Source organism: Cottoperca gobio, chromosome 10 (genome assembly GCF_900634415.1).
Source record: "Cottoperca gobio chromosome 10, fCotGob3.1, whole genome shotgun sequence".
Lineage (NCBI taxonomy): Eukaryota > Metazoa > Chordata > Actinopteri > Perciformes > Bovichtidae > Cottoperca > Cottoperca gobio.
In genome coordinates, this window is record NC_041364.1 from 13,841,337 (window position 1) to 13,866,197 (window position 24,861).

The following is a 24,861-nucleotide window of genomic DNA, read 5'->3' on the forward strand; positions in this document are numbered from 1 at the left end:
CAAGTCATACGGTTTTGGAATTGTTTACTTTGTTAATTTTGAATCATGCACATCTTAAAAAGTCTCAAATCCTTTTTCAGTTTGAAGGAGGAGTGCTTCCCTCTCTTCCACTCAGTCCATCACATACAGATGCCATCTTGTCGGAGGCTAAAAAGGGGAAGTGACACTAATAACACTTCCCTTTTCTCCTCTATGTCTATAAAAAATGAATACAGCAATGCTCTTGCCTGCTCAAAGTCTTCACACATTGTTATCTGAGGCGGATCTGTAACAGGACACATTTCAGGCTGTTCAGTTTATGCTTTTGGTGGAAAGTAGAAAAGTTTTTCTGAAAGCTGCTGACTGAACACTGAGGAGACATGGAAGCTGTGGTTGGACTTCTGGTGATGATACTTGGAGTCTCTCATGGTGAGCAGCTTAACTTTCAACAAAATAAAGTAAATAACCTAATTTCAAGTTAGGGCTGGGCAATACATCGATATTATATCGATATCGGGAATAGAGACTAGATATCTTCTTAGATTTTGGATATTCTAATCTGACATTAGTGTTGTCTTCTTTCTGCTATTAAAGGCTGCATTACAGTCAAGTGATGTAATTTCCTGAATTTAACAGATTGTTGGCTGTTATATTATTTGTCTTTACCCACTTAGTCATATCAGTCATACAAATATATAGATTCAATATTATGTGAATACAATGTTTTTCAGCTCTAACCTTTTGCACAGGTTTCAAGTTCAGTCATGGACATTATGCTCAGTGATGTGTAATGCAACTCAACTACTGGAGGCTAGAGGCACTTATTGATAAACTCAGCTGTAAGAATCAAATGACAACTGCAGCAGTGTGAAAGTGATGTTTCTAAGGTTCAGTAGCTTAAAGAAAATCTACTTATTTCCAAGAGCAATGGCAAATCCTGAGATCAATTCCATGTCATTGTGCATGTAGAGTACAAATTACAATTATGATCTTCTAGTAACGAATCTATTAAATGATGCTGAATATAAACAAACTTAGAATTAAAGAGCTGCACCCCTGGCTGTTCATTTAACTAATGATGAAACCTGGTTTTCCTCTTAAATGTTTCCATAAGTTACTTCAAAGTTTAATATTAAACATTATATGATGTCATTGCAGTTATATCATAATCACTACACCAATGACTTACCGTTGAACTATTCTCAATATGCTGTCCATCTTGTGTATCATTTTATACATTTCCCCCAAACACAATTCTTGGAAAGTTGGGTTATCTGCTATAATTTACAATATAGCTCTGTAGGTGTAACAAATACAATCAAAAATCAATCACAGCATGAGTTTGTGATGACTTGGTGAGGTTACATGTGTCAGCTGAACCTGTTTTGCAGCTGTTTTTCAGCTACTCAACGATTAACGCCTGGCATATGCCTAAAACATTCTCATGGTCGTTCATATAAATCATCAACATTATGATAATCACATTTTTTTTTCAAACAGGTGTGGCAACCCACTGTGATGGCAGACAGGACGGAGTTCAGTGTTTCGGTCCTTTGGGAGGAACTGTGGTCGTCCAGCTGATGGACAGTGACTCAGAAATATCTAGATACCAATTGTTTTACAATAATAAAACAACATTAATCAGAGTGGGAAATAATGTGATTATAACTAATAATATACAAAACGGATCCTCATTTACTCCCAGTGATAAAACATTGACGCTCAATAACCTGAGCAGGAATGATGGTGGTGAATATAAACTTCAAACCTTTGATAACGATGGAAAGAAGTCAGGAGAGCGGACTCTACAGTTGACCATTCAAGGTAAATCACTTTCTTTTACCTTCTGGGGAATTTAATAATATTGACAGACATACCTGTCATATTTGATTGTTAAACTGTATATGTCATATTCTACACATATGTGTATCTATGTCTGGCCTCAGAGGTGGAACAAGTACTCAAATCTTTTACTGAAGGTAAAGTAGTAATACCACAGTACACAAGACAACCGTACAAATTAAAATCTTACTTCGGTTAAAGTACAAAAGTATTAGCATCAAAATAAACGTAATGTACGAAACTGTAAAACTCATTATGGCCCATTTAACAACACTGTTTATTATATTATGCAATTATGATAATTGATTCATGAATTCACTTTAATGTTGCAGCTGTTAAAGGTGGAGCTCATTTCAATTACATTTCTGCCACAAATCAATAAATTCTTAATTGTTATCTTAACCTATGATAATACATCATCATTTATTATTATTACAATACTAATAGAGATACATCTCATATTCGATTGCTAAACCACAAATCATATTCTCTACATATCAGTATCAATGTCTGTTCAGTATTAGAAAGTCATGTGAGTGTGTTTCCTTCAGCTCCTGTGTCCTCTGTCCTGCTGGACTCTGAGTGTCTGTCCCAGGGAGAGAAGAGGGTGTCCTGCTCCTCTGAGGGAGGGGAAAGTCCTCAGTACAGCTGGACTCTGGATGGGCACAAACTGACAGACGCTGAGCTCCTCTCTGCAAACACTGAGACTAACAGCATCACTCTGAAACAACACGTCTCAGGACTACTGCTCTGCTCAGTCAGCAATGACGTCAGCAGTGTCACGACAGAAGAGAAGATATCTAACTGTGGTGAGGAAGAACATCAGTATAAAACAGTTTGATGATTGTGACACTGATGATTAACTGTACATCTGTCATTCATCTGATTCTTCCCCACAGGCTTCATATACATTAACTGCACCTTAAATGTGACACAAATATCACAGTGGGTGTTTGCAGCCAATAATACCCTGTGCATTGAGCCAACAACAGCTCCTACCCCGACCACAGAAGCCTCCACTGCGGGTAAGGACACTGACACCACGGTGTCAATTAACCCCTGCACTAATATCACAACCTCCAATCAAAATGAGACCAAAGATGAGCCCTGGTACATTTGTAAGTAAAAACTAACACTCCTCTTGTGGATTATTCAAACCATTCCTCCTATTTTCTTTGTTAATCTCCATGAAACACTTGTAGTGATTGTTATATCTTTGTGTCTCTTGTGTCTTTTATAATTGAAACAGACCACTTGGCAAAAGTGGCCGGTGTACTCTCTGCTCTGGTACTTCTGTTAGTGATTGGGGTGGCTGTCATCTACACTCAGAAAAAAAAGCAAAGCAACAAACCTAAAGGTACAGAACCAAACCTTTTCTTTTCTGACCCATCACTGCATTTACAGTTTATTTCTGTTTTTATAGATTTAACTAATTGTTTGACATTTTGGGCAATACACGTAATTGGTTCTATGCCGAGAATTAGGTGAGAAGATTGAGACCACTCTGCAAAATTAGACAGGGATATCAATCTTTTAGTCTAACTTTTGGCAAGAAAATATTTAACAAAATGTCCAACTATTCTTTTAACAATCCACTGTACAAACAGGGATGTAGGAAGTGTTCCTATCCTTTACTTAAGTTACACACACTGATAAACTCACTTTTACAAGTAAAAGTCCTGCATTGAAAATGTTACCTTAGTAAACGTGTGTAAGTATAATCAGGAACATGTACAATATTAAAGGTAAAAGTACCCAATGCAGAAAAATGTCCCCTGTGTTATACTGTCATACCATTAGATTTGTATTACTCATGCATTGAGGTGGAGCTCATTTTAATTGTAGTGAAGTAGAAGTAGAAAGTGACATGACGTAAAGTGTAAGCGCCTCATATTTTGTACTTCAGCACACTACTTGTACTAAATGTTACATTCTACCACTGCAAACATTTAGTTAAATATGATATGTTTATGCCATTTATTCCCTTCACTCAGCAGAAGAAGATGAACAGGAGTTAACCTACGCTGTCGTCACGATCAAGCAGCGGCAGGCGAGTCAGATGCAGCAAAGGGCCGAGGACACAGAGGTGGAGTACGGCCAAGTCAAGTTTTCAGAGCGACCTCGGCAGACTGTTGAACCAGCAGTAGATAATTGTGTGTGCGCAAAGGTCCATAAAGGCCATTGATTCACGGCAGATAAAGGACCTATTTGTACAGATCACCTTCATCCTACCTACTGGGGTGCTCGCAGACCACAGAGGTATACTTCCTGTCTTATCTCACAGGTCCCAAATCTTTCATGACTTTGTCAATCTCTTAGTTCCTAATGTCTTCATATCATTGTTTATGTTGTTTCTATTTTGATTATTGCTTTTTTTTTTTTATTAATATGTAAATTATGTATTGGGGTCCTAAAATAATAATAGCTTTTATTTAAGATGAAATTAACTACATGACGAATAATGTTTTGCTGATGGTTGTTTCTTAAAGTCCTTATATGTACAGTATGTTAAATATGTTGGTAGGATGAGGGTTCATTTAAAGTGATGTTCAATAGAAAAACATCTCATATTGGTCATATATTATAAGAATTATTATTATTATATTTTTGTAAACAACTTAAAATGTCTTTAAAAAAAAGCGTTTTAAGTATTTCAATTGCAGTATTCAATTAAATTTGTATCCAGTATTACAATTATGTCTTTATGTTTACATTAAGTTATTTAGGTAAATGATCTAATTTACTTTTATTGCATATGTAAATCATTGTAAACTTGCAATCATGCTAATATGAATTTTAAGAATAACAATATCTTTATAATGTATTTAGTTTTACTACTCTACGATGATTGGCAGGCATGGACAATATTCTAAAACGCTCTGAAAATATTTTGTCATCTAAAATGTCTACTTTTAACTTTGTGTTAAAGTAATAAAGTTTGCTTTACATTAAAATGTATTCTTTAAACAGATGTGGATGGATTAATTAAGGGGCACAGTATATGGAATAAAATATTCTAATACAGCAATTAGTCAAGGTGGACAGAATAGAGGAGAAATGAATGAGAAATTTAAGAGCTTGAAAAGTCAAGAAACAAAGCCGGGAGTGTTTAACACACTACGTGGTCTGTACGGGTTCACTCGCTCAGTTATCGCCTCAATAACTAAACCCAGGTCTATGAAGTTGCCAGTGTGAAACTGGGCTAAAGTGAACTTTCTAAAATGTTGATGTAACTTTAGCCAGCTTCTAGTTTTTATTTGTAGCTCATAATGCTCACTTTTCTGTAGTTGTAGCACAATTGCCACTTCTAGATACATATGTCTGTGTTTTTGGTTCTGAAAAGAGAACCACTCCGCTAAATGTCGCTGAAGAACTACATTCGTTGAGGGAAGAATTGTTGTTGCTGTTTGTTCATTTTATGAAACCTTGCCAGGTATATGTGCTAAGAGTTTTATAAAAGCAATAAGCCTAAGTATGCTCGTGCATTAGTCGTGTAGATTTATTAAAGGTGCTGTGCGATGTGGGAGCTAATCTTTAATTGAACGGCACGATCTTCTTTTGGCTTTCTCGCCATAAGATCATTTTGTAGAGATTTCTCATGTCTGACGGGAAGTTCGCAATAACCACGTAGGCTACTTGTTTCCATGATGTCAACACTTCAGCTTTTTCTCTGCCGTGGGCTTTTATTCTCACATAGTTGGTTTATCAGTTGCAGAGTTATTTTTAAGGCAGTTAATGGTGAAATATCCCTTTAATGCATTGAGAAATATGAGTGGGATGTGTAGTTTTAATCATGCTGCTTACTCTAATATGAAAGTTAGTGAGAGAATTTGTCTGGTTTGTTTTTTAGTAGATGTAGATAGTCTAAAAATTACCCGGAACAACAGTGCAGGGGTTGTTTAGCATTTCATAATTGTGAGTTAGCAGTAAAGGAGAAACACCTTTAAAAAGAGGATGTTGTTATCTTACATTTTTCCGACTAATAGAGATAAAGAAGGAACTCAACAATTTGGCAGCGTGTGAGCAGTGTGTTAATCTTTTAACACCACCATATTTTCGATGTTACTTACGTGATCACTCAGTGCTGATGATTATACATGTTCTAATAATTAGTCAACTGTCAAAAAGGTTTATGATTATAAAAACAAATACAGCCATTTGTCTGGAAATAAAGTGAACAACATGCATTTGAGGAATAGATCAAGTAAATCAATATGCAATGTACAGCCATTTTCAATGCGTTGAGCAGGTGAAAGAGGGTTAGCACATGCAATGACAGGATGTTTTCAATAGTAGCATTTGCGTAAGGTGAAAATTGACTTCTCACTTTTAACAAAGTTTTTATTTTTAGAGAATGTGACAAATAAAAACTTTGAATCTTGAAAGAGATCTTTCTCCCAGAAAAAGTGTTTTAATCACATCAACAATATTACAATACAACCGCAATATTACTATCACACAGATTCAAATTAGTCAGTCAGACTAACATAAACAAAAAAGCACAAGAAATGTACATTTTTTAAATATTGGCTCCGACTCTAATCTCAGTTAGAAATGCTTTGTGTATTCTGCACCTGCAAGAACTAATAACAATGTGAAACCACAGACATCAGACAGTACACATCAAATTCCTAACCACTGTGGTGTGCTTGACTGCACAAGACGTAACAATAAACAGTGAGGGCAGAAACAAATAGTTAAATACCGGCAGGCATCAGCTAGTGGAATGGATGCTCTTGCATTGAGTTACTACTTGTTCAACGCTTTACTTTCCTAAGTTGACTTCTTGACGCGGAAGAATGTACAAAGCAACTCATAGTGAACATTTTGGATGAATAACTTTTCATATGATCAAAGCTGTAATCAGATTGTAGTAAAGATATGGCCAGGGTCAGGAAGTGTATCGCAATACATTTGATCAGGCAGAGACGCTTTCTTTTCTCAGCTCAGTATCACTCTATGAAACAGTTAAGAATCTATTTCTATAAAGGAACGTTTTACAGTGTTAATTAAACTAAATTAGTCTGCTGCAATTAAAAAAAATGTTTTGTACTTTCTGTTTTAGAAGAAATATATGTAAATCAACCATTATCAATATGTTTTTCCCATGTTAACTCTGAAGATATTTTCTTCTCAAAGACAGAGGTTACAGGATTGGTTTGGTTTGATAGACTGAGGTTAAAGGTTGACAGCTTGCACTACCATTCATTTGATTCACAGAGCCATAAAATCGGTGTTTATAGTTCATGATAGTGTCCTTAAACAACCACCTGAGATCATTTGTTTACTTGTTCTTGTTGAAACACAGTTGAACTTCTGACTGATATAATCCACTGAGCAAATAATTGACAACGTAGGAGAAGTGTCATAAAGCTGCTTTAACAATCCAGTTTCTTTTTGCCATCTGACCAGTGAGCCAGTACTACTTTGTTTAATACAATGATTGTATGGGTACCAACATGTTCAGTATTGTTGCATCTGTTAGTTTAGATATTATGTGTATAACATGGGAAATTGAAAGACTTTATCGGCTACCTTTGCAACTTGACTCTTGATAGGTTTGGTTCAACCACAATTAAACATTTATTTTTTCCCTCGTAAAAACCAGGTGATTTTGCTATTGTCATGACACATTCATGTGACCCTGCCATGGCAAATATATCTGACTATAAAACCAAGACTGGTGATTGGTGGCAAGTCCCTAATCCTGGATAAATCAGCATCTGATTGACAATATCCTGCCGGTGACTGATGATTAAACTTATTTTTTACAGTAAGGAAATCATTTTATTCAATTGTCGATGTTTGACTCAGTACATATTCAATATTTGTACAGCACAGCTGTTTACTGTTGAACAGTGTGCATTTAAAGAAATGCATTGCAAAAGGTTCATCCTCTAATGTGGCCTATATTATGTCTGATTCAATATAAAATGATGATACAAAACCGAAGTCATCTCAGGTCGTAGTTCCAATTAAATGAAGGTATTAATTAAGTAATTTTGTGGGCAGGTAATAATAATAATACATTTAATTGATATAGTGCTTTTCTAGATACACAGACACTTAACTATATAGCTATATATAATGGGCACACTTCCTTCAAAATACGAACACACTGTTGTGATTATTCAAAAAGAAGACACTGTACAGATTGATTGATGATGCATGACGAGTGGCACAAAGTTGGTGGTATAGAGGTTTATTTTTGAAAAGACAGTTGCAAATCTCAGCCGGATCTGGTAAGAGCTAAATGTACATTGCTACATTTGCTACTTTTCCTTCCTCCTTTTTACGGTGGCATGGAAACAGGAACAATGGGTTTATATTTCTTACATGTAGAGAGTAGTACATACTTTAATATTGTATACATACATACTGTAAGTCCTGAAAACTAGACATGCAGGGACTTTTTTCACTAAAAGTACTCTGACAAAGCCGAATGTCTGTGTGAAGTTCCTCAATGTCGGTAAACCATGTGTCATGTGAGAGCTGTTTTTCAGGATGTGGTCACACTGATGTCTTAGCTCATAATTCAACATCCATTTTTAAACACGTTTACTCTCAGTTCCTTGATGTTATCACAATCTTTGTAGAGACAAAGTCAAAAGTGAAAACGTTTTAACCAAATGTCATTATACACTTGTGTTTTCATATTCAAATCAAAATCAAACATTTATGTGCATTCACCCTTTCCATTTCACCATACACAGCTGCTTCCCCCTTCCTAAATGAAACCTATTGATTTATACTTTTGAATAATCTATTCCTATGGTAAATCCTGCATTAATATTTCAACAGAAACATTAAAGGGATGTTGAACTTTGGCACACTATTGTTTAGGATGTTCCCGCTTCTTCTTTGGTAGTAACCAACACATCACTCTCCCAGGTTCCATTTACGGTAAATTAAATGCTAAAAGATGCAATTAAAATCATTGTACTTCCCTTTTCTTCAAGGCGTATTTCCTGACGCAGTCAAATCAGGGTTAGACCTATTTTCTTATTCATGAAGCAGATAATTGACGAAAGATGTACCAATACATGGTCACTTATCAACCAAGAAACTTTTCATAAAGAAGGCAAGTTTGACAAGTTATCCAGTGATTCTCTGTCCTTAACATATTGGTGCTGAAAATATCAACACATTAAAGTCCAGTGATTGGCAAATGCCCACTAGAGATGATCAGTGCAACAGAGATGTAGTGCTTGTCATTGTGAACGGCATGAGGTGCAGTATTTTAACATCATGTTGATGTGAATCATCTTCATACAATCTGTGGTAAACTTATAAAAACTAAATAACACTATGTACATATTTCACGCTGTATCAGTCTTCCATATGAAATCCAACTAGTATTCCTCTGGTATTGTATCAGACAGAATGTTGCTGCTGGGGCTGGTGGTGATATGGGGGTCAGCGTGTCCACCCAGCGCAGGTAGGGTGGGTGTAGTTGTGGAGGCCTGCTGAGAATGCTGCTGCTTCTTCCGGTTTATCTTCCTCTCTTTGGCACGTCTGTTCTGAAACCAGATCTTTACCTGAGGTATGAACATCAAACACACATTTATTAGGAATGGACTCTTATTGGATGTTAATAAAATATGATCCAAAATAGCAAATGATCTGTTCTCAAGCTTTCCTTTGACTTAACTTTTGTGTCTTTCTGTTACCAAGTGTGTTATCTTGGATTTGGAAGCGTCTTAGACCATGTAACATGTATCACTTCTGAAAATTAGAGTAGTTCCCCTTTAAGTTTAGTAATTTCCTTCTTTCCCCGGATTACTTTGTTGCACTCAACTGTGGTTCGACAAGCAGAATGAGTAGTTGGAAAAACACCATTAACACTACTTATGTGAGACGTTTTGTTTGGCCACATAACATTATGGTTTATAGAACTTTCTTCTAAAGCTGGTTTCTCCAAATGGGATTGTTGAAAAACTTTCTGCGAACGTGTGCTGTTTTGGTATATCCATAACAATAAGAACAATACAGCGCCAAGCAACTACATGTACCAAAGGCACCGTAACAATAGCTGTGTTTTTAGGAGTTGCAATTTTATGTAAATCACATGAAGAAAATCGACGTAATTCTTTCCTATCACCTCACAAAAAACATAAAACAGAGGCGTCACCCTAAACAAGCCAGTGAGTTTCTTAAATCTAATTTCTGAAAAGGAGGCAGTCTTTCTTGCAGTTCTTTTGAATTATTGAGATCTATTTATTATTGTTTTCGAGCCCAGTCATTACAGTGAAAGTATGTAAGAAAACACATTTTACTTCTTATAAATGACAAGTTGATTTCATTAGTGATAAAACACGCTCTTGCTCAATCTACAGTGCTACAGCTCACTTGGTCTGGTATGATCGTAAGCTTATGATGCATTTACAAATGTTCCCCAAGAATTACATGATTGGATAAAGGACAGTTTTAACTCCAATTACTTTTACTGGAGCGTATAGCTGAATCGATTAATGGTCTATAAAATATTTTCTGAAATAAAATGCAAGACAATACAGAAAAATGTCCATCCCAAGTTCTAAAAGTCCAAGGTGATTTCTTTTAATGTCGTTCCAAAACCCAAAGATATTCAGTTTAATATGATATAAAACAGAGAAAAGCAGGAAGTCTCCACATTTCAGAGGCTGAAAACAGCATTTTCTGACATTTTTGCATGAAAAGTTACTTGAATGAGTTATCGATTATAAAAATAGTTGGCTATTATTTTTCTGTCGTTTGACTAATTGATTAGTCGACTAATGGTTGCAGCTCTGATTATTGTGTGGCTGTCACCTGATTGGCTAATACTCCCTGCATAGGTCCTAGTGTCCCCCTCCCCGCTACATTACAGTCCCATAATAGCTAATAGCTCTCTAAAAAAGTGTTAAAGACTTTGGGGTTGATTTTTATTTTACATTTTTCTCTGGCTATTTTTAATCATGTCCCTTTGATTCTTACCTGTTCTCCTGAAATCCTAATCATCCCATTTCTCTACCCCTTACCTTTCTAATTCCATCTTTATCTTTCTCCAGTCTCACCTGTCTCTCTGAGAGACTCAGTGCCATTGACAGCTCGGTCTTTTTCCTCATGGTGATGTAGCGGTTGTACTGAAACTCATTCTCCAGCTCCAGGCGTTGCTGGTCAGTGTACACCACCCGGTACTTGTCCTTAGTGCGAGTCTTCGTTCCTGAATCCCACAAAATAAGTAAAAAGGTGTGTTAAACATGATTGTAATCATTGTCAGTGAGTCACATGGACTGTGAGCCGTGTCCAAACAGATGACTAATTTGAAGACGTCTGGTGCCACGTTCAAGTTCAGGCGCCACTTAAAGCCTCATCACCTCTATTAATCACACTAACTACTAATGTAAAGACTCCCCACATCATTGCACCAGTGGCTCTCCTTATCACTGTGAGTGGTGTTTACATAGGTGTTTACACAGGTAGCTATTCATTGACACGCATGTTCACATACATGCACACACACACACACACACAAACACACACACACACACACACACACACACACACACACACACACACACACACACACACACTCTCTTAGGAAAGGGTGAGTCAGAGTTATTGATCTGAAATCTTGACCATGTGACAGCATCGATCGAGGCAGACCAACAGACACACACACACACACACACACACACACACACACACACACACACACACACACAGATCTATGTAAGGAGGCTGGAGGGTTTGTCTTAAGAGGAGATTCAGTTTGACTTCTGCAGACTTCCTGTGTTATCTGGGTTGTCACACTTTTTCAGACTTCACGGCCGCCACTGTTAGCTTTGCATTGACATCTCAAACTATGCTGGCGGAAGGGAGAGGTGAAAAAGCTTGATGAATGTGTGTGTGCAGTCAGTCTGACTTTACTCTGGGTACTTGTTGAAATTGTTCCTGCCTATAAATATCAGTTTTACCTTAGCTGTTATCTGTACACCCACTTAACTCCTGAGTTGTTATTATTTAAAATAAATATAAATTGGCATTTACAATATTTGATTTGTGATCAGCCCCAAGATAAACCATAATATGTGTGTTCAAAATACTTTTTATAAATGTATATATTTATGGGCCTATTTATCATAGCCTATAATAGGCCTACATGGTGCCATCAGTACAAAAGTCTCACCTGAAACGGATTCCTGTGGGCTCCTCTTGCAGCCGTAGGGGTCCTGTCCGGAGTTAAAGTTGTACGGGGTGAACGACCCCCCTCCAGCAGGGGTGGGCGTGCCGCTCAGCTCCGATGAGGAGAAGCTGACCTGCCCGATGCTGGGGCTTGACCCCGGGAAGCTGTACGGATACTCCTCTCGGGGAGCGTAAATGGAGTTCCAAGCACTTGTCGACGGGTCACCGACTCCCGGGACGTGATGAAAACCGGTGAAGTCATACGGAGGCGGAAAGTACTGACTGTTCAGTGACAATGTCTGAGCCGGGTGTCTGGCCGACTGCGAGTTGGGGTACATACCGGTGTCCTCGTGCTACAGGTAGGGTGACACTCTCAGGTAGACCTCGATTCATCAAACTACCTGCGCATATTAGGCCTCCTTGTTTATTCCCAGCAGGCACTGGCGCTCTGTTTTCAATTCAGTCTAAGGTTTGACTACCTGTGCTGTAAGACTACACACACCTTTATAGATTTACTGCCGAGGAGTTCTAAAGTATCATCGTGACGTCACGTTTTACCTGAGACCCACCTGCCTTCCTGCTAGTCTTGGCGACGTGAGGGCATTGACCCTAATTTACCCTGGTGGATCATTTTGATAAGGCCATCATGTAAGGTGTGCGTGAAGTGTACGTGTGCGCACGCATATGCACGCACGTGAAGATGTGAAGGGCTCATGTGATAACCAGCGCAGAGACTGTAAATCAAGATATGAGTTGGTGGCAGAAGTTTATTAAAAGTTATACCACAATGTAAAACATATTCAAAATCTTACCTAAGTACATATGTATTATGAGCAAAATTAAAAGTTAAAATATGAATCAGACAGTTCAGCAGGGCAGAAGACAGGATTTTATCATGAGTCCAAAAGACCACACCCATGCAAACAAATATATTTAATTTAAATTAAAAATTATGTTTTCTGTAAAATTAATCTCCCAACATTTTTTCTTTGTACAGTAATTAATGCTCAATGGTAGATATATCTCCCTACGTGTCAGTGTTACTGTATTTAAGTATTATTATTATTATTATTATTATTATTATTATTATTATTATTATTATTATAAGATTATTATTACTGACACATTACTGTGTAAGCAGTATCTTAATGTTGTAGCTATTTAAAGGTTGACCTTTGATGAATTTATATACAGACAGGCAATTTAAAATGACTTATATATAATATAAGCTTATATATTTATTACTTATGAAATGTAAAACGTCAAGTATCAAGTATCTACAGTTACTGTAGCTGTCAGATAAATATAGTGGTAAATGGTAAATGTAGTGGTATCGAGAAGAGGCATAACATGGAAATACTCAAATACAATTCCACATAAAGTTCCTCATAACTGTACTAAGTTACAATAAAGGCCTAATAATGAACTGTGTGCTCACCAAGAATAGGCGTCACAGGACAAATGTTTCAAATAAGTTTCCCATTGATTTAAGTTAATTATTCAAAATAAAGGAAGAGAAATAAGACATGAGGTGAAAAACAGACACCATTAAGCTTATAATTGTTTGTTTATTGTTATTTCTGATTTTCATTTTGAAGAAAAACCTCAATACTTTCTGTACTGTATAGTCGGCTGAAAATGTGTTGGCAAATATGTTGGCCTTTAAAATCATGTTTAAAGAAAGGATACAGTTGTGTATGTTTATTATCCACTAAGTTCATGTTTATAACAACCACACGAGGGCAGCAAAAAACTGAATACTAGCAGGTAATTTACCAGGTCTCAAGTCCTGCAGATATACAAACCTGCTGTTTCCAAATACAGTACATGATGAATATGTCCATGTTTTTCCCATTTAGTTGATGTACTGAGGATATAATGCCGTAAAGTATACTATGTATTTCACACATAGAGCTTGTCTGTAAGCCCTTCTGCATCTGAGTCTACCAAACATTCATAAAAGATTCATCGTAGTATCTTAGTCAGAACAGTCATTATCAATTATAAAAGCTATACGCTGTTACCATGAAGCAGGCACATTTTAATGTGGAGAAAAGTGCTACAGGCCTGAACATTAAGGAAAGTGCAACATCAAACACATATACAGTAAATCATAGTTACCAAGTAATAACAACTTGGCTAAAAATAAAGAAATGTGGTTTTAGCACTTACTGTATACATTAGAGCATGTGTTGATGTACAAACTGGACCGTTTGGCTTTACATCGTCAAACATTCAGAGCTCCAAAAAGATCCCTATAATTTAACGCACTTGTCTACTGCTGTGTCCCAAAATGAAAACATGAGCTCTTTTTAGGCTGTATAAATCTTTAATATTTATCTAAATGAGGGGTTGTTGTAGGGAATGATACATGTATATAGATTCAGTTTAAACAGTGTTCCCACTGGTCTTCTTGTAGTCGTCCTGACGTTCAAGTTCATCAAGGGGGAACTAATAAGAGGTTTGTAGCCTCTTTTCACCAATTCTAAAAGCTCACATGTGTTAGAAAGAGAGCTGCTGTAGGTGTCCAGACACACCCAGAGCTTTCATCTTTCACAGCCAGGCTTCCTTCCTCTAAGACTTGTTACAGTTCATAAAAAGCCTGCAAACAGTACTTATCAAGTGCTAAACAGCTACAGCATGTTTGTAAGATTCTGCTTCACCATGACATTGAAAAGAAGAGCATTATATACTGTATATGCTACTTAGATGCTGCACAAGAAGCAGAATAATTGATCATGATAAACTACTCAACTGAATGAAGTGTATACAAAAATAAATGAAAGAGTTTATTACAAGCTGAGTAGTTTACTCAGTATGATAACTCACCACCCCGGTTTCAGTTGTTTATCTGATCATAGAGTGTGAGTCGGTCTGTAAACCCACTGTTTCTGTCTGTGTTAACAATTGCTCCATTAACGGTCACAACATACAACGTTTGGTTTAAGTAAGGACCATGGCGACACCATGCAGGACTGCATCAGATAACTGTTCGTGATGGACAAAAAAAATGTTTGTACATTTTTATTGAATCTTTTAAAAAAGATAGAGAAAGGGATTACAGTTGCATCACAGTCCGTTTAGTCTGAATGCAACCACACTCTCCAAACAACAACAAAATACAGATGATAGAGTGAGAAAAAGTAGCACATAAAGTAAACAAGTAAACTTGTGCTTATGTTGAAAATTCCCCATTTTGTTTTTCTTTTTGAAAAGTATGTTTGTTTGTTTTATGCCTTTTATTAGACAGTCGGCAGCAGAGAGCTGACAGGAAATAGGAGCCAGAGAGAGGAATGACCTGCAACAAGGGTCCGAGGCTGGACTGGAATGTTGTGATTACACGGTGAGCGTCTCACACACTAAAGTCACCAGGATGCCTTTAGTCTCCCTAATTTCTCCAGTTGGGCTTTCAGTCTCTTTTATGATTAAAGGTTATGGTTGATAATTTGTCATTGTTGTTTCATCTGCCAATTATTTTCTTAATTAATTGATTAACCATTTTTATCTAAGAACTTTAAGAAAATAGTGACATCACCTCATAGTTTCCTAAGTCTAAAATGATGTCCTAAAATTAATTTTTAAACAAAAAGGCAAAAACCCAAAGTTAGTCAGTTTACTTCCACATTAGACAAAGACAAGTAGTAAATCCCCACATACGTGAAGAAAACGGGAATTATGTTTTTGCTTGTAGTATTATGATTAATCGATTAACAAAGTAGTTGCCAATTATTCTTTGGTCGATTGGCTGGTGCCTTGCTGTTTGCCTTGTGTTGTTTTATTTGACTTTTTTGTTGTAAGTTAAGTTGCATCTTAAAATATGATGATGGTGATGATTGTTGCTGTTGTTGTTCTAAATTCCTCAGTGTTTCAGGTTTGGGCCTCAACAACATCTGAATGAAGTCTTTCCGTGACTTTGGCTATTACATCCTTTATCGGTACAATTTATAATGGATCAGTCATTTCTTGGCTTCATCCATCTTCATCCATCAGGGGTGTGTTGAGTTCAGCTCCAGGTCCAGGCATCAGCCCCAGTGTTTTCTTGCTCATGGCTCCCTTTCCCCCCTCCCAGGGGCCTCCAGGGGCCTCTGCCTGTCAGACACAGAGAGATAACCTTTAGCTTTATCCAAAATCCAGCAAAACACAAACACAGGACGAGTGGTTGTTTGCATTCTGCCTCTCTGTCCCTCCCTCCAGCCGCATTCACAATTTCTCAAACCCATTCACTGCCATTCTCTTCCTGTCCAACATATGCCCTCTGACTCTTTTCCTCCTGTCCCAGTCACCTGACCTTGCCTGCTCACCTGCTCCCACTTCAATCATCTGCCCTGTAGATATTTAACCAGCCTTTTTCCACTGATTCCTCGCCAGATTGTCATTGTTGGTCTGCACCTTTCAAACCTCTGTTACCATTCACCCTCAACCCTGGAACCTTGTACCTGCACCTAATGAATCTGTATCTGCCTGTCTTATCTTTTCCTGTGCCCCATTCCTACTATCCTGTGGACTCAATCATACTTCTGTTTGTAAATGCCACTAAGCTTATGTTTGTTCACCTTTTCAATAAATCCCTAAACTGTTCCTGTCAGCTTGCATTATCTGCAATCGGGTCCTTCCCCTGTTGCTGCGCTCACACTTACTTGACAGGTTGCACTAGTTGCGCTCCAGCTATGGAGATAGTCCAGATCAGCAGTGAGAGAAACCTCTTTGAAATGTTCTGATAGGCTGAATAGGCGAGGCATTGTTGGAGCAGAATTCTGAGTCCAGTTTATCAAGCTCTTTGTCAAGCTGTATGAATAAACAAACTGCCAAATATAAAGCTGGAGACACCCCCTTGTGTTCTCTTTATCCACCACTCCATTGTAACAACATGCTGCAGCTATAGATGATAACAACATACCACACTATCTGTATTGATACTCTGACTCTTACTTTAGAAACATTAACTTTACTTTTATTTGACTTTTTAAACTTAAGAGATTTACACCCAGTGTGTTTTTTTAGGGCTGCAGACAGAGTGTGTTTCTTATCTCCAGCTGATAAAGGAATGTATGCATTGCACAATGTTAATGTTGTGTGCTATTGCTGCATTATTACCTATTATTACTTGTTAACATTTTAATTAACATTGCAAGACCTTAAACGTACAAAAGTAGATTTATGGGGCTAAGTCGGAGGATTTGTGGCACATGTATTGCAAGAAGGTGTTAATTACACAGTTAGAAATAGATTGATGTTAAGGTGGGACAGTCCTGTGTGGTGTTGCTCCCCTCCTAACTAATAACTGGGGCTTCACTGGCTCTCTAATTACTGCTAGGAGGGCTTTTAGATTTACCCTCACAATTAGAGGAGAATATGGTAACTGTCCAATTTAGCCCCTGTTCCCTCCTTCCCCCTGTTTGCCCCCCTACCCCTTGTTAGAGAGAAAAGCCTTCGTTAGCTGCAGGGTTGCATTATGAATTTCAAGCCATCCACTCATGGGAAAGGAAGAAATTAGGGACAGAGCCAATGTAGAAAACAGAGGTATTTGTATGGTGTGGGTCTGCATGTGTTTGAAAGAAAGAGGCTGAAAGAGAAGAGTCAGAAGGGGGGTGAGGACAGAGGGAAGTGTTGATTTTTTAAATGTGGCATAAATGGAAAAATAAGACAGAAACTGACATGTGGTATGTAAGGGCTAAATGGGTTCACGCAAGTTAAACGGACCCTATGTGTTCAACCTCTTTCACACCTGATTCTTGCAGGGTAATTATGTAAGTGAAGTTATTTTCCTGAGAAACGGAGACTTCCATGTTTGTTTCCAAAGCAGGCCACCATGAGCTCTGCCAAAACCTTTTTTTTTTCCTGCTTGGAACTCTCTCTCACTCTTTCTCTTTCTTTTTATTGTGTTTGTTGTTTTATGGAGGGGTTAGATGCGGTCCAGATTTCTGTTGCCAGTAGAGACCGTCTCAGTTCACCTCCAGTTGCCTGCCACCCCATTCATAAACAAATCCTTGCAGCTCGGGACCCCTGAGCTGCTACCGAAGAACAACAAGCTGAACTCAATCTGTATTTTGAAGTTTTAACCCTCTGTCTTTTCTCTTTTGCCCTTCAATTCTTTTTTTTTTTAAACTTCCCTCTATTGCTCAACTCCCACTCACAATTCCCTCCCTCCTCTCCCTCTCCAACTCACTCTTACTCCAGCTTCAGGAGGGCCGGACCACTGGCTCCCTCCTCTGTGTGAATCTGTCAGGGAAGTGTGTATGTGTGTGTGCATGTCTCCATTGGGAACACTTCTTTTTAAACTTACAGCACTCTTTGGGAGCGGTGGGCAGGCTGTTTCAGAGTGTGAGAGAGGAGAGAAGACCCCTGTGGAGCTGTGATTTGACTAAACAAACAACCGGGCTCAGAGCGGTACCTCCTCCAGCGGAGTCCCGGGACAGCGGAGATTAACCTCAGACTCTGAACATCTGAGGGATCTATACATCTGAGGCAGCAGCCCCTGTAGAGACAACCAGCTGGAAATCCTTCCTCTGATTTCAGAAGGAGGAGACCGACTGCTGGCAGGCAAACTCCTCGGACAGAGAGGGAAGTCTATGCTTCTAGGATCTCTCTGAAGGTAAGAGGTCTTATTTCTCTGTCATTGTCAAGGATTTTACTTTTAGTCATGGATGCTTGGCAGCTGTTGACAGAAGTAAAGATGAACTGTACTAAGTGGTGAAAATGTACTTAGCCTGTATGGCAAGCCCACTGTGACAGATTCAATTTCATAGCTGTCTGTCAGAGAGAGGATGCCCCTCATCCTCACAACTCTGTACCGTTGGTATAACTTTGATTTGAACTGATACAATAATCAGGTTTAAAAGCTGAAGATGAAAAGAAATTCTGACTTGACCACTTTTCCGTTTGTCTGTTCTTATTGTGTGATGTTGTTGCTAGTTAGTGGTAATGTGTCTCTGTTAGTGGTATTTGTTACCCACATACTTGCATGTGTACACACCAGCAATTACAATGTGAAAGAGTGTGAGCAACCTGTTCAAACATCAACACGGTGATGGCTTGCATCTCTGTACATAGACACCTTTTCATTCCTTACATAGCGCAACTTTAACAATGTTTATCTTCTCACTAAGAGAATACGTTTGACAAGGTATCCCAGGGTCTCTCACACACACACACATGCACGCACACGCGCGCACACACGCACGCACGCACACGCGCGCACACACACACACACACACACACTGGGCTTTATAGCACAAGCTGGTTGTATGTGCTCCACTTTGTGCTTCGCTGCTAAAGGACTTGTTTATACAGCTTCTCTTCAGTCACCCTGAGTGAACTGGCGGTCCTCACCGTTAGACCATCAGTCTCTTTCCTCCCCTGTGAATGGCCCTAACAGAATCAATCTTCTCTGTATTGCTACATGGAGAAGCTCATTGAAAAGCTGTGGCTGTGCAGTGATATCAGACCTAGCATCAGTAACTGTCACTGGCATCCTCCGGATCTCCTTTTAGTGATAACACATACCGGCTTGAATTTGCAATTTAATGCTTCGGCCACCCTTTTGTAAATGTAAATCTCTCATAACGCTGTAATTCGGTCTCGTCTTAGGAACACAGAGCTGAGCAGACATAAACATTCGGTTCAATCCTCTCCTCTCATTCATCACAGGAGAAGGTTTTAGTACTTGGCATGAGTTACATTATAGCAATGTGAGCTATTTCATGGCAGATACATGTGGCATGCATGTCTTTTCACTCTGATCCGCCATATGTTTTGCACCTGAAAGCCTCCCCACTTCCCTGCTATGTGCGGCTGCTGTAGTTAGGTTGGATAGATGCACATCCGTCATCGTTATACAGATGACCCTTCTGATATGGGGGCATCTAAATTAGCATAAGCTGAAGTTAAAACAACGCTGGCATGTGTTTTGTGTCTGCTGCTCTCCTCCTACAGTTAGGAGTTTCCTTTTGAAGTTTTTGATCTTCTCTGGCTCTGTGGATATTTCGGTCTAGGCATTTTCTAGTACTGTTGTTGCAGATGAGCTGTTGAAAAATTGCATGCATGTCATACTTTTACCATCAACGGTATTAGACTGTGTTGCATTCATGTCATAGTTTTACCATCAGCTGGATGTCTCCTGGTGAATACAGCATCAATTTAAAAACAGTGGATACACTCTGACTGATCTTTATAGCATGGATTTGTAGAGCATAGTGAAGTTTCATTTGTCTCCTGACCTTGTGGGGATTTTTCTCACTGTGCGTCAGGCTGCTGGTATGTACTGCAGCAGAGCTCTTCTCTCCGGCCCCGATACAGGCCCAGTCGGCTGCACTCCCCTGGCACAGACCTAATCCTTCGTCATCAGCTGTTTCCTGGCTCTCCGGGCTCTCCACATGCCAGCCACTCTGAGAAAATGTGCTTCACATTATGACCATGCAGAAAACATGCCAGGAGTCTGATTGGGCTCACATGTGCAGATATGTAACAGCCTGAGCTCGGGAGCAAGTTTTGAAACACATTCATCCCATTCTGTCCTCTCGTGATTTATCCACCGTGAGCTGAACGAACAGCTGTTCAGCAATCGTGCTCTGAAAACCAGTGTTGCACCATTGTTTAGATCTGGATAGTGTATCGAGTTTAAAATGCAACGCAGAACAGTCAGAAATGTTATCACATGATTATTCTGACACTTATTGGTGAGGGCGTCTTGTTTTTTATTTTTAGATATTGCAGTCTCTGACTCACTCTCTGATTCAGTCACTTATTGTCTGATTCATTGTCCCTCATACTTTTGAACTGAGCTGTTTCTTTGAAATTGAAATTCTATCAGTCTCATGCCCTTGACAATGCCTATGGGTCACTGATTCTTAAATGTTGTACTTAGGCACTTATTTGAATTATATAGCTAAGTGGTGCTGCGATACAGCATCCTGTACGGCTGCCTGTCCATCTGGCCTTCTCTCCTTCTTCCCCTCCCACCCACTCACACAGAGCTGACAGGCAGCTGCATCTCATCCTCAGCCAGAGAGTTCAGCCACTCCTACAGGACGACTCCTGGAGGAAATGTTTCTTTATGAGTTTTATTACCAAAATCAGCCTTAAAATGCAAAGAGGTCATTTTCAAAGAAGCTGTACAACATGGGCAAAGTGATGGAAAAGTACAATTACTAAAACACGACATACTACATTTTCACTACATAGCATTATTTGAGGGAAATAACTTCACTTACTTCACTACATGTTCTGTACGGGACAACAACAGTTACTTGTTACTTTTTAGATTATTATTTATTGACAAAACTAAAGTTTGTTCACCATAGCCACAGAAAAATCCAGATTTTCAGCAGGAAGTTCTGGTCTCCATCAGATTCTTTTAAAGCACTACTCTTTCTCTGTGGAGTTTGTGCTGTCCTCCGTCCAACAAAAACATGCTGGAATTGGTGATACAGTGCAGTGAGACAGGAGGACGAAGGAAAATTTCTCTCAGTTTGTCTTATGGTTATGTGCTGTTTTCAGAGAAAGTTGTAACATTGTTGAGCTACAGTGATCAATTGCATTTCTTCTGATTTGTCAATACGCATGCATAGAAACAAATATCAAAAAGACCTATTCTAAGATTGTTTTACTGCAAATGTCACAGATAACATAACCAAAACTGCACAAATTGTATTAATTATCTCCCAGATTGCTTCTCTGTCACTCTTTCCCCTCCTTTTCCTCTTCCTTCCAACATTTTCGTGTTTAGGGAGTGGAATTTAAAGCCAGTCAGGCCTAATTGTATTCAGCTGTTTCAGTTTCCTACTTTTAGGGGGGTGTGTCAGAGTGGAGGCACTGGAAGTGTGTATAGGAGTTCTCCATTTCTCACGAGGCAGGTTGGGGGGCTTATACCCTCAAGTGTTGGTGTGACGGCCGGTGTGCAGGAAAAAGCGTGGGAGAATGTGGCGCTGCTTATGCTAGTAAATATATCTGATATGCCTGTTTTCCCTACGAGAAGTTTGAATTGGCTGGTGCTGGGACAAAGCACAAACTAAATTACAGCCTACCTAGTAGTAACCCAAAGATGTACTGCTCAAGACTTCAATGACAACAGCTGCTTTAGTTTTTGACATCTTAGTCATTTTTCCCTCATTTGGGTTCCCAAATGAGTAGAACATTAGATCATTAAACTGATATCAAACACTAACCACATCTAAGGCTGTCATTCTACAACCGTCAGTTTTACCCAGAAGCCCATTTACATCCCCCCATCGCCACTACAAACAACATTTACAACTCTGTTTGAAAGGGAGCAAACCAAAATCCACGGTTTCCCAAACATGTGTTGCCTCAGCATGAGTACAGAGTCACTTTGGTTGCTGAGGTAAGGCCCCTCACAGTCACTGTGTCCTAATGCTGAACCGAATGAATCCAGAGCGGATTAATAAACAGGAATTCTTTTTTTTAAATGCACCAGAATATGATATTACAATGTTATTGTGGCTTTAGTGCAGCTTCAGGCTCTAAGGTTATAGGATAACACTTTTTGATGATACAGAAGTTTTTAAAGTCCTGTGTAAAGCTGTGTAACTGCAACTTTTAGTTGGGGGTCAGTGTAAGTGAGACAAATCTACTGAACTGTCAGCCACTACAACTATCGTAATAAAGATTTAAGACCTCTTTTCAGCCTCAATCTGTTCTGCAAACCTTTACTCAACATTTACCAAAACTATTGTGACATAGACAAGTCGAGCATATAAATATGTGCCGTGTTTGTGGTGATGTATATTCACCAGGACTCTGCGCACTTCCCCTCAGAGTGCTGCTTTCAGATCATGAAAACAGAATTAGCAAATTATTCATGATGTACATGAAACATGTGACTTAAAAATCAATGAATAGACAAAAACATAAAATCTGTGTCTGGGACCAACGAGGAGACTGTGACGTTCCTCAAATAAATACATAAAATAAACATAAATGCCAATTGTTTGAGATTTGAATGGCTGTTTTTTAATTACGTCATCTCATTGCGGTGTCTTCTTCTTGAATGGTTTAATGGGACCCAGACTATAAAACTAGCACGAACAGCTGTTTAGCTCGATGCAGCCGACTCATTATATGCATTTTAGAACTGGATGAAGGCATTCATTTAGAAATTCAGTTATAATTTGTGCCACATTTGGATGGAACTTGTGTTAAGTGCTAAGTTCCCCGCTTGTTTCCACTGCCACCAAGTGGCAAAGAAATCTATTATTGCAGCTTTTAACATGGCACACATGATGTGGAGAGTGTTTTATTAACAAAACAGATCAAATCAAGCACATTTGTGTGTCACTGATATTTCTAGATAAACAAAGTCTTACAATCTACAATACTTTTACAATAAGAGATGGATTATTACGAGACAAACTTCAGCTCCATAAGCACACATTTCCTGTTTACAGTAACTCACATATTCTGACAGCATGTTGAAGACATGTGTGCTCTCCCAGCTAAAACCCAGCTGCAGCTGCCTTTTACTCATGCTCTTCAGTCATTATTACAGCTCTGGTAATGTACAGTGTGTAATAGCCATGGTGGAGGACAGTGAGGGCGCCGGGGGTGGGTGCAGGAGCATCGTGGGTCTGCTGCCGAGGGACCAGAAGGTTTTCCTCAGGGGGGGTTGGTCCGTCCAAGACAGAGTGATAAAAATGGAGGTTTGTTTTAACAAAGGAGCATTGGGTCATTTCTTTCCCACAGAGCTCGCCAAAGTTCTGCTGTTCAGAGATACGCCAAGAAAACCTGACATCCTTCTAAAAACACAAAAAGAACAGTATGGCATGTGCATTTATTTTGCGCTGAGGCTATTCCAGTGACCTGATTTAGTACAGTGGTAGTATGTCTTATCTGAGCTATAATTGTTTGCATTGGAAAGAAGTGACCGCTAAATTGGAGCTGTTTGTTTTGCAGATCCCAGCTTCCGGTACACTTCTGCAGAATAAACATCACTGTCTGTGATGTGAGACTGTGTGTGCACTCCCTCTCACTCTACGCTTTAATGTGGTGTTTCCCATAAATTGTATTCCGTATGTCTGCAAGCTCCCTTTGTTGTCTTTTCCACTGTCTGGTGTTGTGTGCAGTGATGTTGTGGTGTGTTGATTTGACATGCTTTGTCATTGGTCTAATTGGTCGTTTTTTTGCATGTTGATTGTTTTTTCTCGTTCTTTGTTCTAGTTTTTCCTGATTCCTGATTCCTGTGCGTTTACATCTCTTTTCTGTGCAGCTTGTTATTTAGACAGTTTTTCCTAAGTTTCATGATGTGCAGTTTGTTCTCTTCTCATTGTGGCATCTCTTGTTGTCTTCTTAAGTATTTGGTTAGTGTTTGTGGTCTGCTGTGTCACTGATGCATCACAGCCTTACACCCACACACATGGCTAGAAATGTTCCCCGTTGGCCTACAGGAAGTCAGAGCTCTCCAGCTGCTTTTTGGACATCTTTCTCTTTCTTTTGTTATAGATTACACTCTTTCTCCCCCTTTTTCTAAATGCAACCCTCTTGGGACACACTCGAGCAAACAGTTGGCTGCAAACATGGTTCTCAAAGCAGTTCCCACCTCATCGAGGGCTTTATCACTGCCAGATGTTTAAATAAAACATGCAGCTACAGTATATAGATAATCCCAGAAGTGGGATTACAGGCTGCTGTGGGGCTATGCGTGGGCTGCATGCGTCCCGCTGAGGTCGATTTTAGCATTCTTCCTCATTAGCTGGTGACACTTTGAGTGTAGCAGCGTTGTTTATGAAAACCAGCAAGGGTCAGTCAGCCACCAAATTCCCAGCATCTGTGGGAAAACTTATACAGTGGGATAACAGTTTATCCATCATGGTGATTACCGCGCCATCACTTACATAAACACTGTTTGTTTTTGACCTCCACGATCATAGCAGGAATGGAGTA

General features: G+C 39.0%; 2 protein-coding genes across 5 annotated transcripts; one reads left to right on the forward strand and one right to left on the reverse strand.

The window, feature by feature from the left end:
- Nucleotides 1-218: 218 nt before the first annotated feature.
- LOC115014833 (uncharacterized) lies at nt 219-4,790 on the forward strand. Of its 4 annotated transcripts, none has more exons than XM_029441918.1 (6): nt 219-408; nt 1,480-1,803; nt 2,373-2,630; nt 2,721-2,939; nt 3,071-3,178; nt 3,816-4,790. In XM_029441918.1, the coding sequence occupies exons 1-6, from the start codon at nt 360-362 to the stop codon at nt 4,004-4,006; spliced, it is 1,149 nt and encodes a 382-aa protein (XP_029297778.1). In that variant the 5' UTR covers nt 219-359; the 3' UTR covers nt 4,007-4,790. The 4 variants fall into 4 exon arrangements, with proteins under 4 accessions (XP_029297778.1, XP_029297779.1, XP_029297780.1 ...); XM_029441919.1 differs by having other exon boundaries at nt 3,819-4,790; XM_029441920.1 differs by having other exon boundaries at nt 2,721-2,846.
- A 3,228-nt stretch (nt 4,791-8,018) lies between these two features.
- Nucleotides 8,019-12,541, reverse strand: cdx1a (caudal type homeobox 1a). Its single transcript, XM_029441786.1, has 3 exons — nt 11,972-12,541; nt 10,857-11,005; nt 8,019-9,359 (listed from the first exon to the last, which is right to left on the reverse strand). The coding sequence occupies exons 1-3, from the start codon at nt 12,303-12,305 to the stop codon at nt 9,174-9,176; spliced, it is 669 nt and encodes a 222-aa protein (XP_029297646.1). The 5' UTR covers nt 12,306-12,541; the 3' UTR covers nt 8,019-9,173.
- Between the last annotated feature and the right edge of the window lie 12,320 nt (nt 12,542-24,861).

What these genes read in the sequence shown, in the direction of transcription:
- LOC115014833 (XM_029441918.1), top strand. Translation starts at nt 360, where the DNA reads ATGGAAGCTGTGGTTGGACTTCTGGTGATGATACTTGGAGTCTCTCAT. An exon ending in GATACTTGGAGTCTCTCATG is followed by an intron (nt 409 to 1,479) that starts GTGAGCAGCTTA and finishes TTTTTCAAACAG; the next exon opens with GTGTGGCAACCCACTGTGAT. An exon ending in AGATGAGCCCTGGTACATTT is followed by an intron (nt 2,940 to 3,070) that starts GTAAGTAAAAAC and finishes TAATTGAAACAG; the next exon opens with ACCACTTGGCAAAAGTGGCC.
- cdx1a (XM_029441786.1), bottom strand. Translation starts at nt 12,305, where the DNA reads ATGTACCCCAACTCGCAGTCGGCCAGACACCCGGCTCAGACATTGTCA. An exon ending in CCCACAGGAATCCGTTTCAG is followed by an intron (nt 11,006 to 11,971) that starts GTGAGACTTTTG and finishes TGTGGGATTCAG; the next exon opens with GAACGAAGACTCGCACTAAG. An exon ending in TGAGTCTCTCAGAGAGACAG is followed by an intron (nt 9,360 to 10,856) that starts GTGAGACTGGAG and finishes TTCATACCTCAG; the next exon opens with GTAAAGATCTGGTTTCAGAA.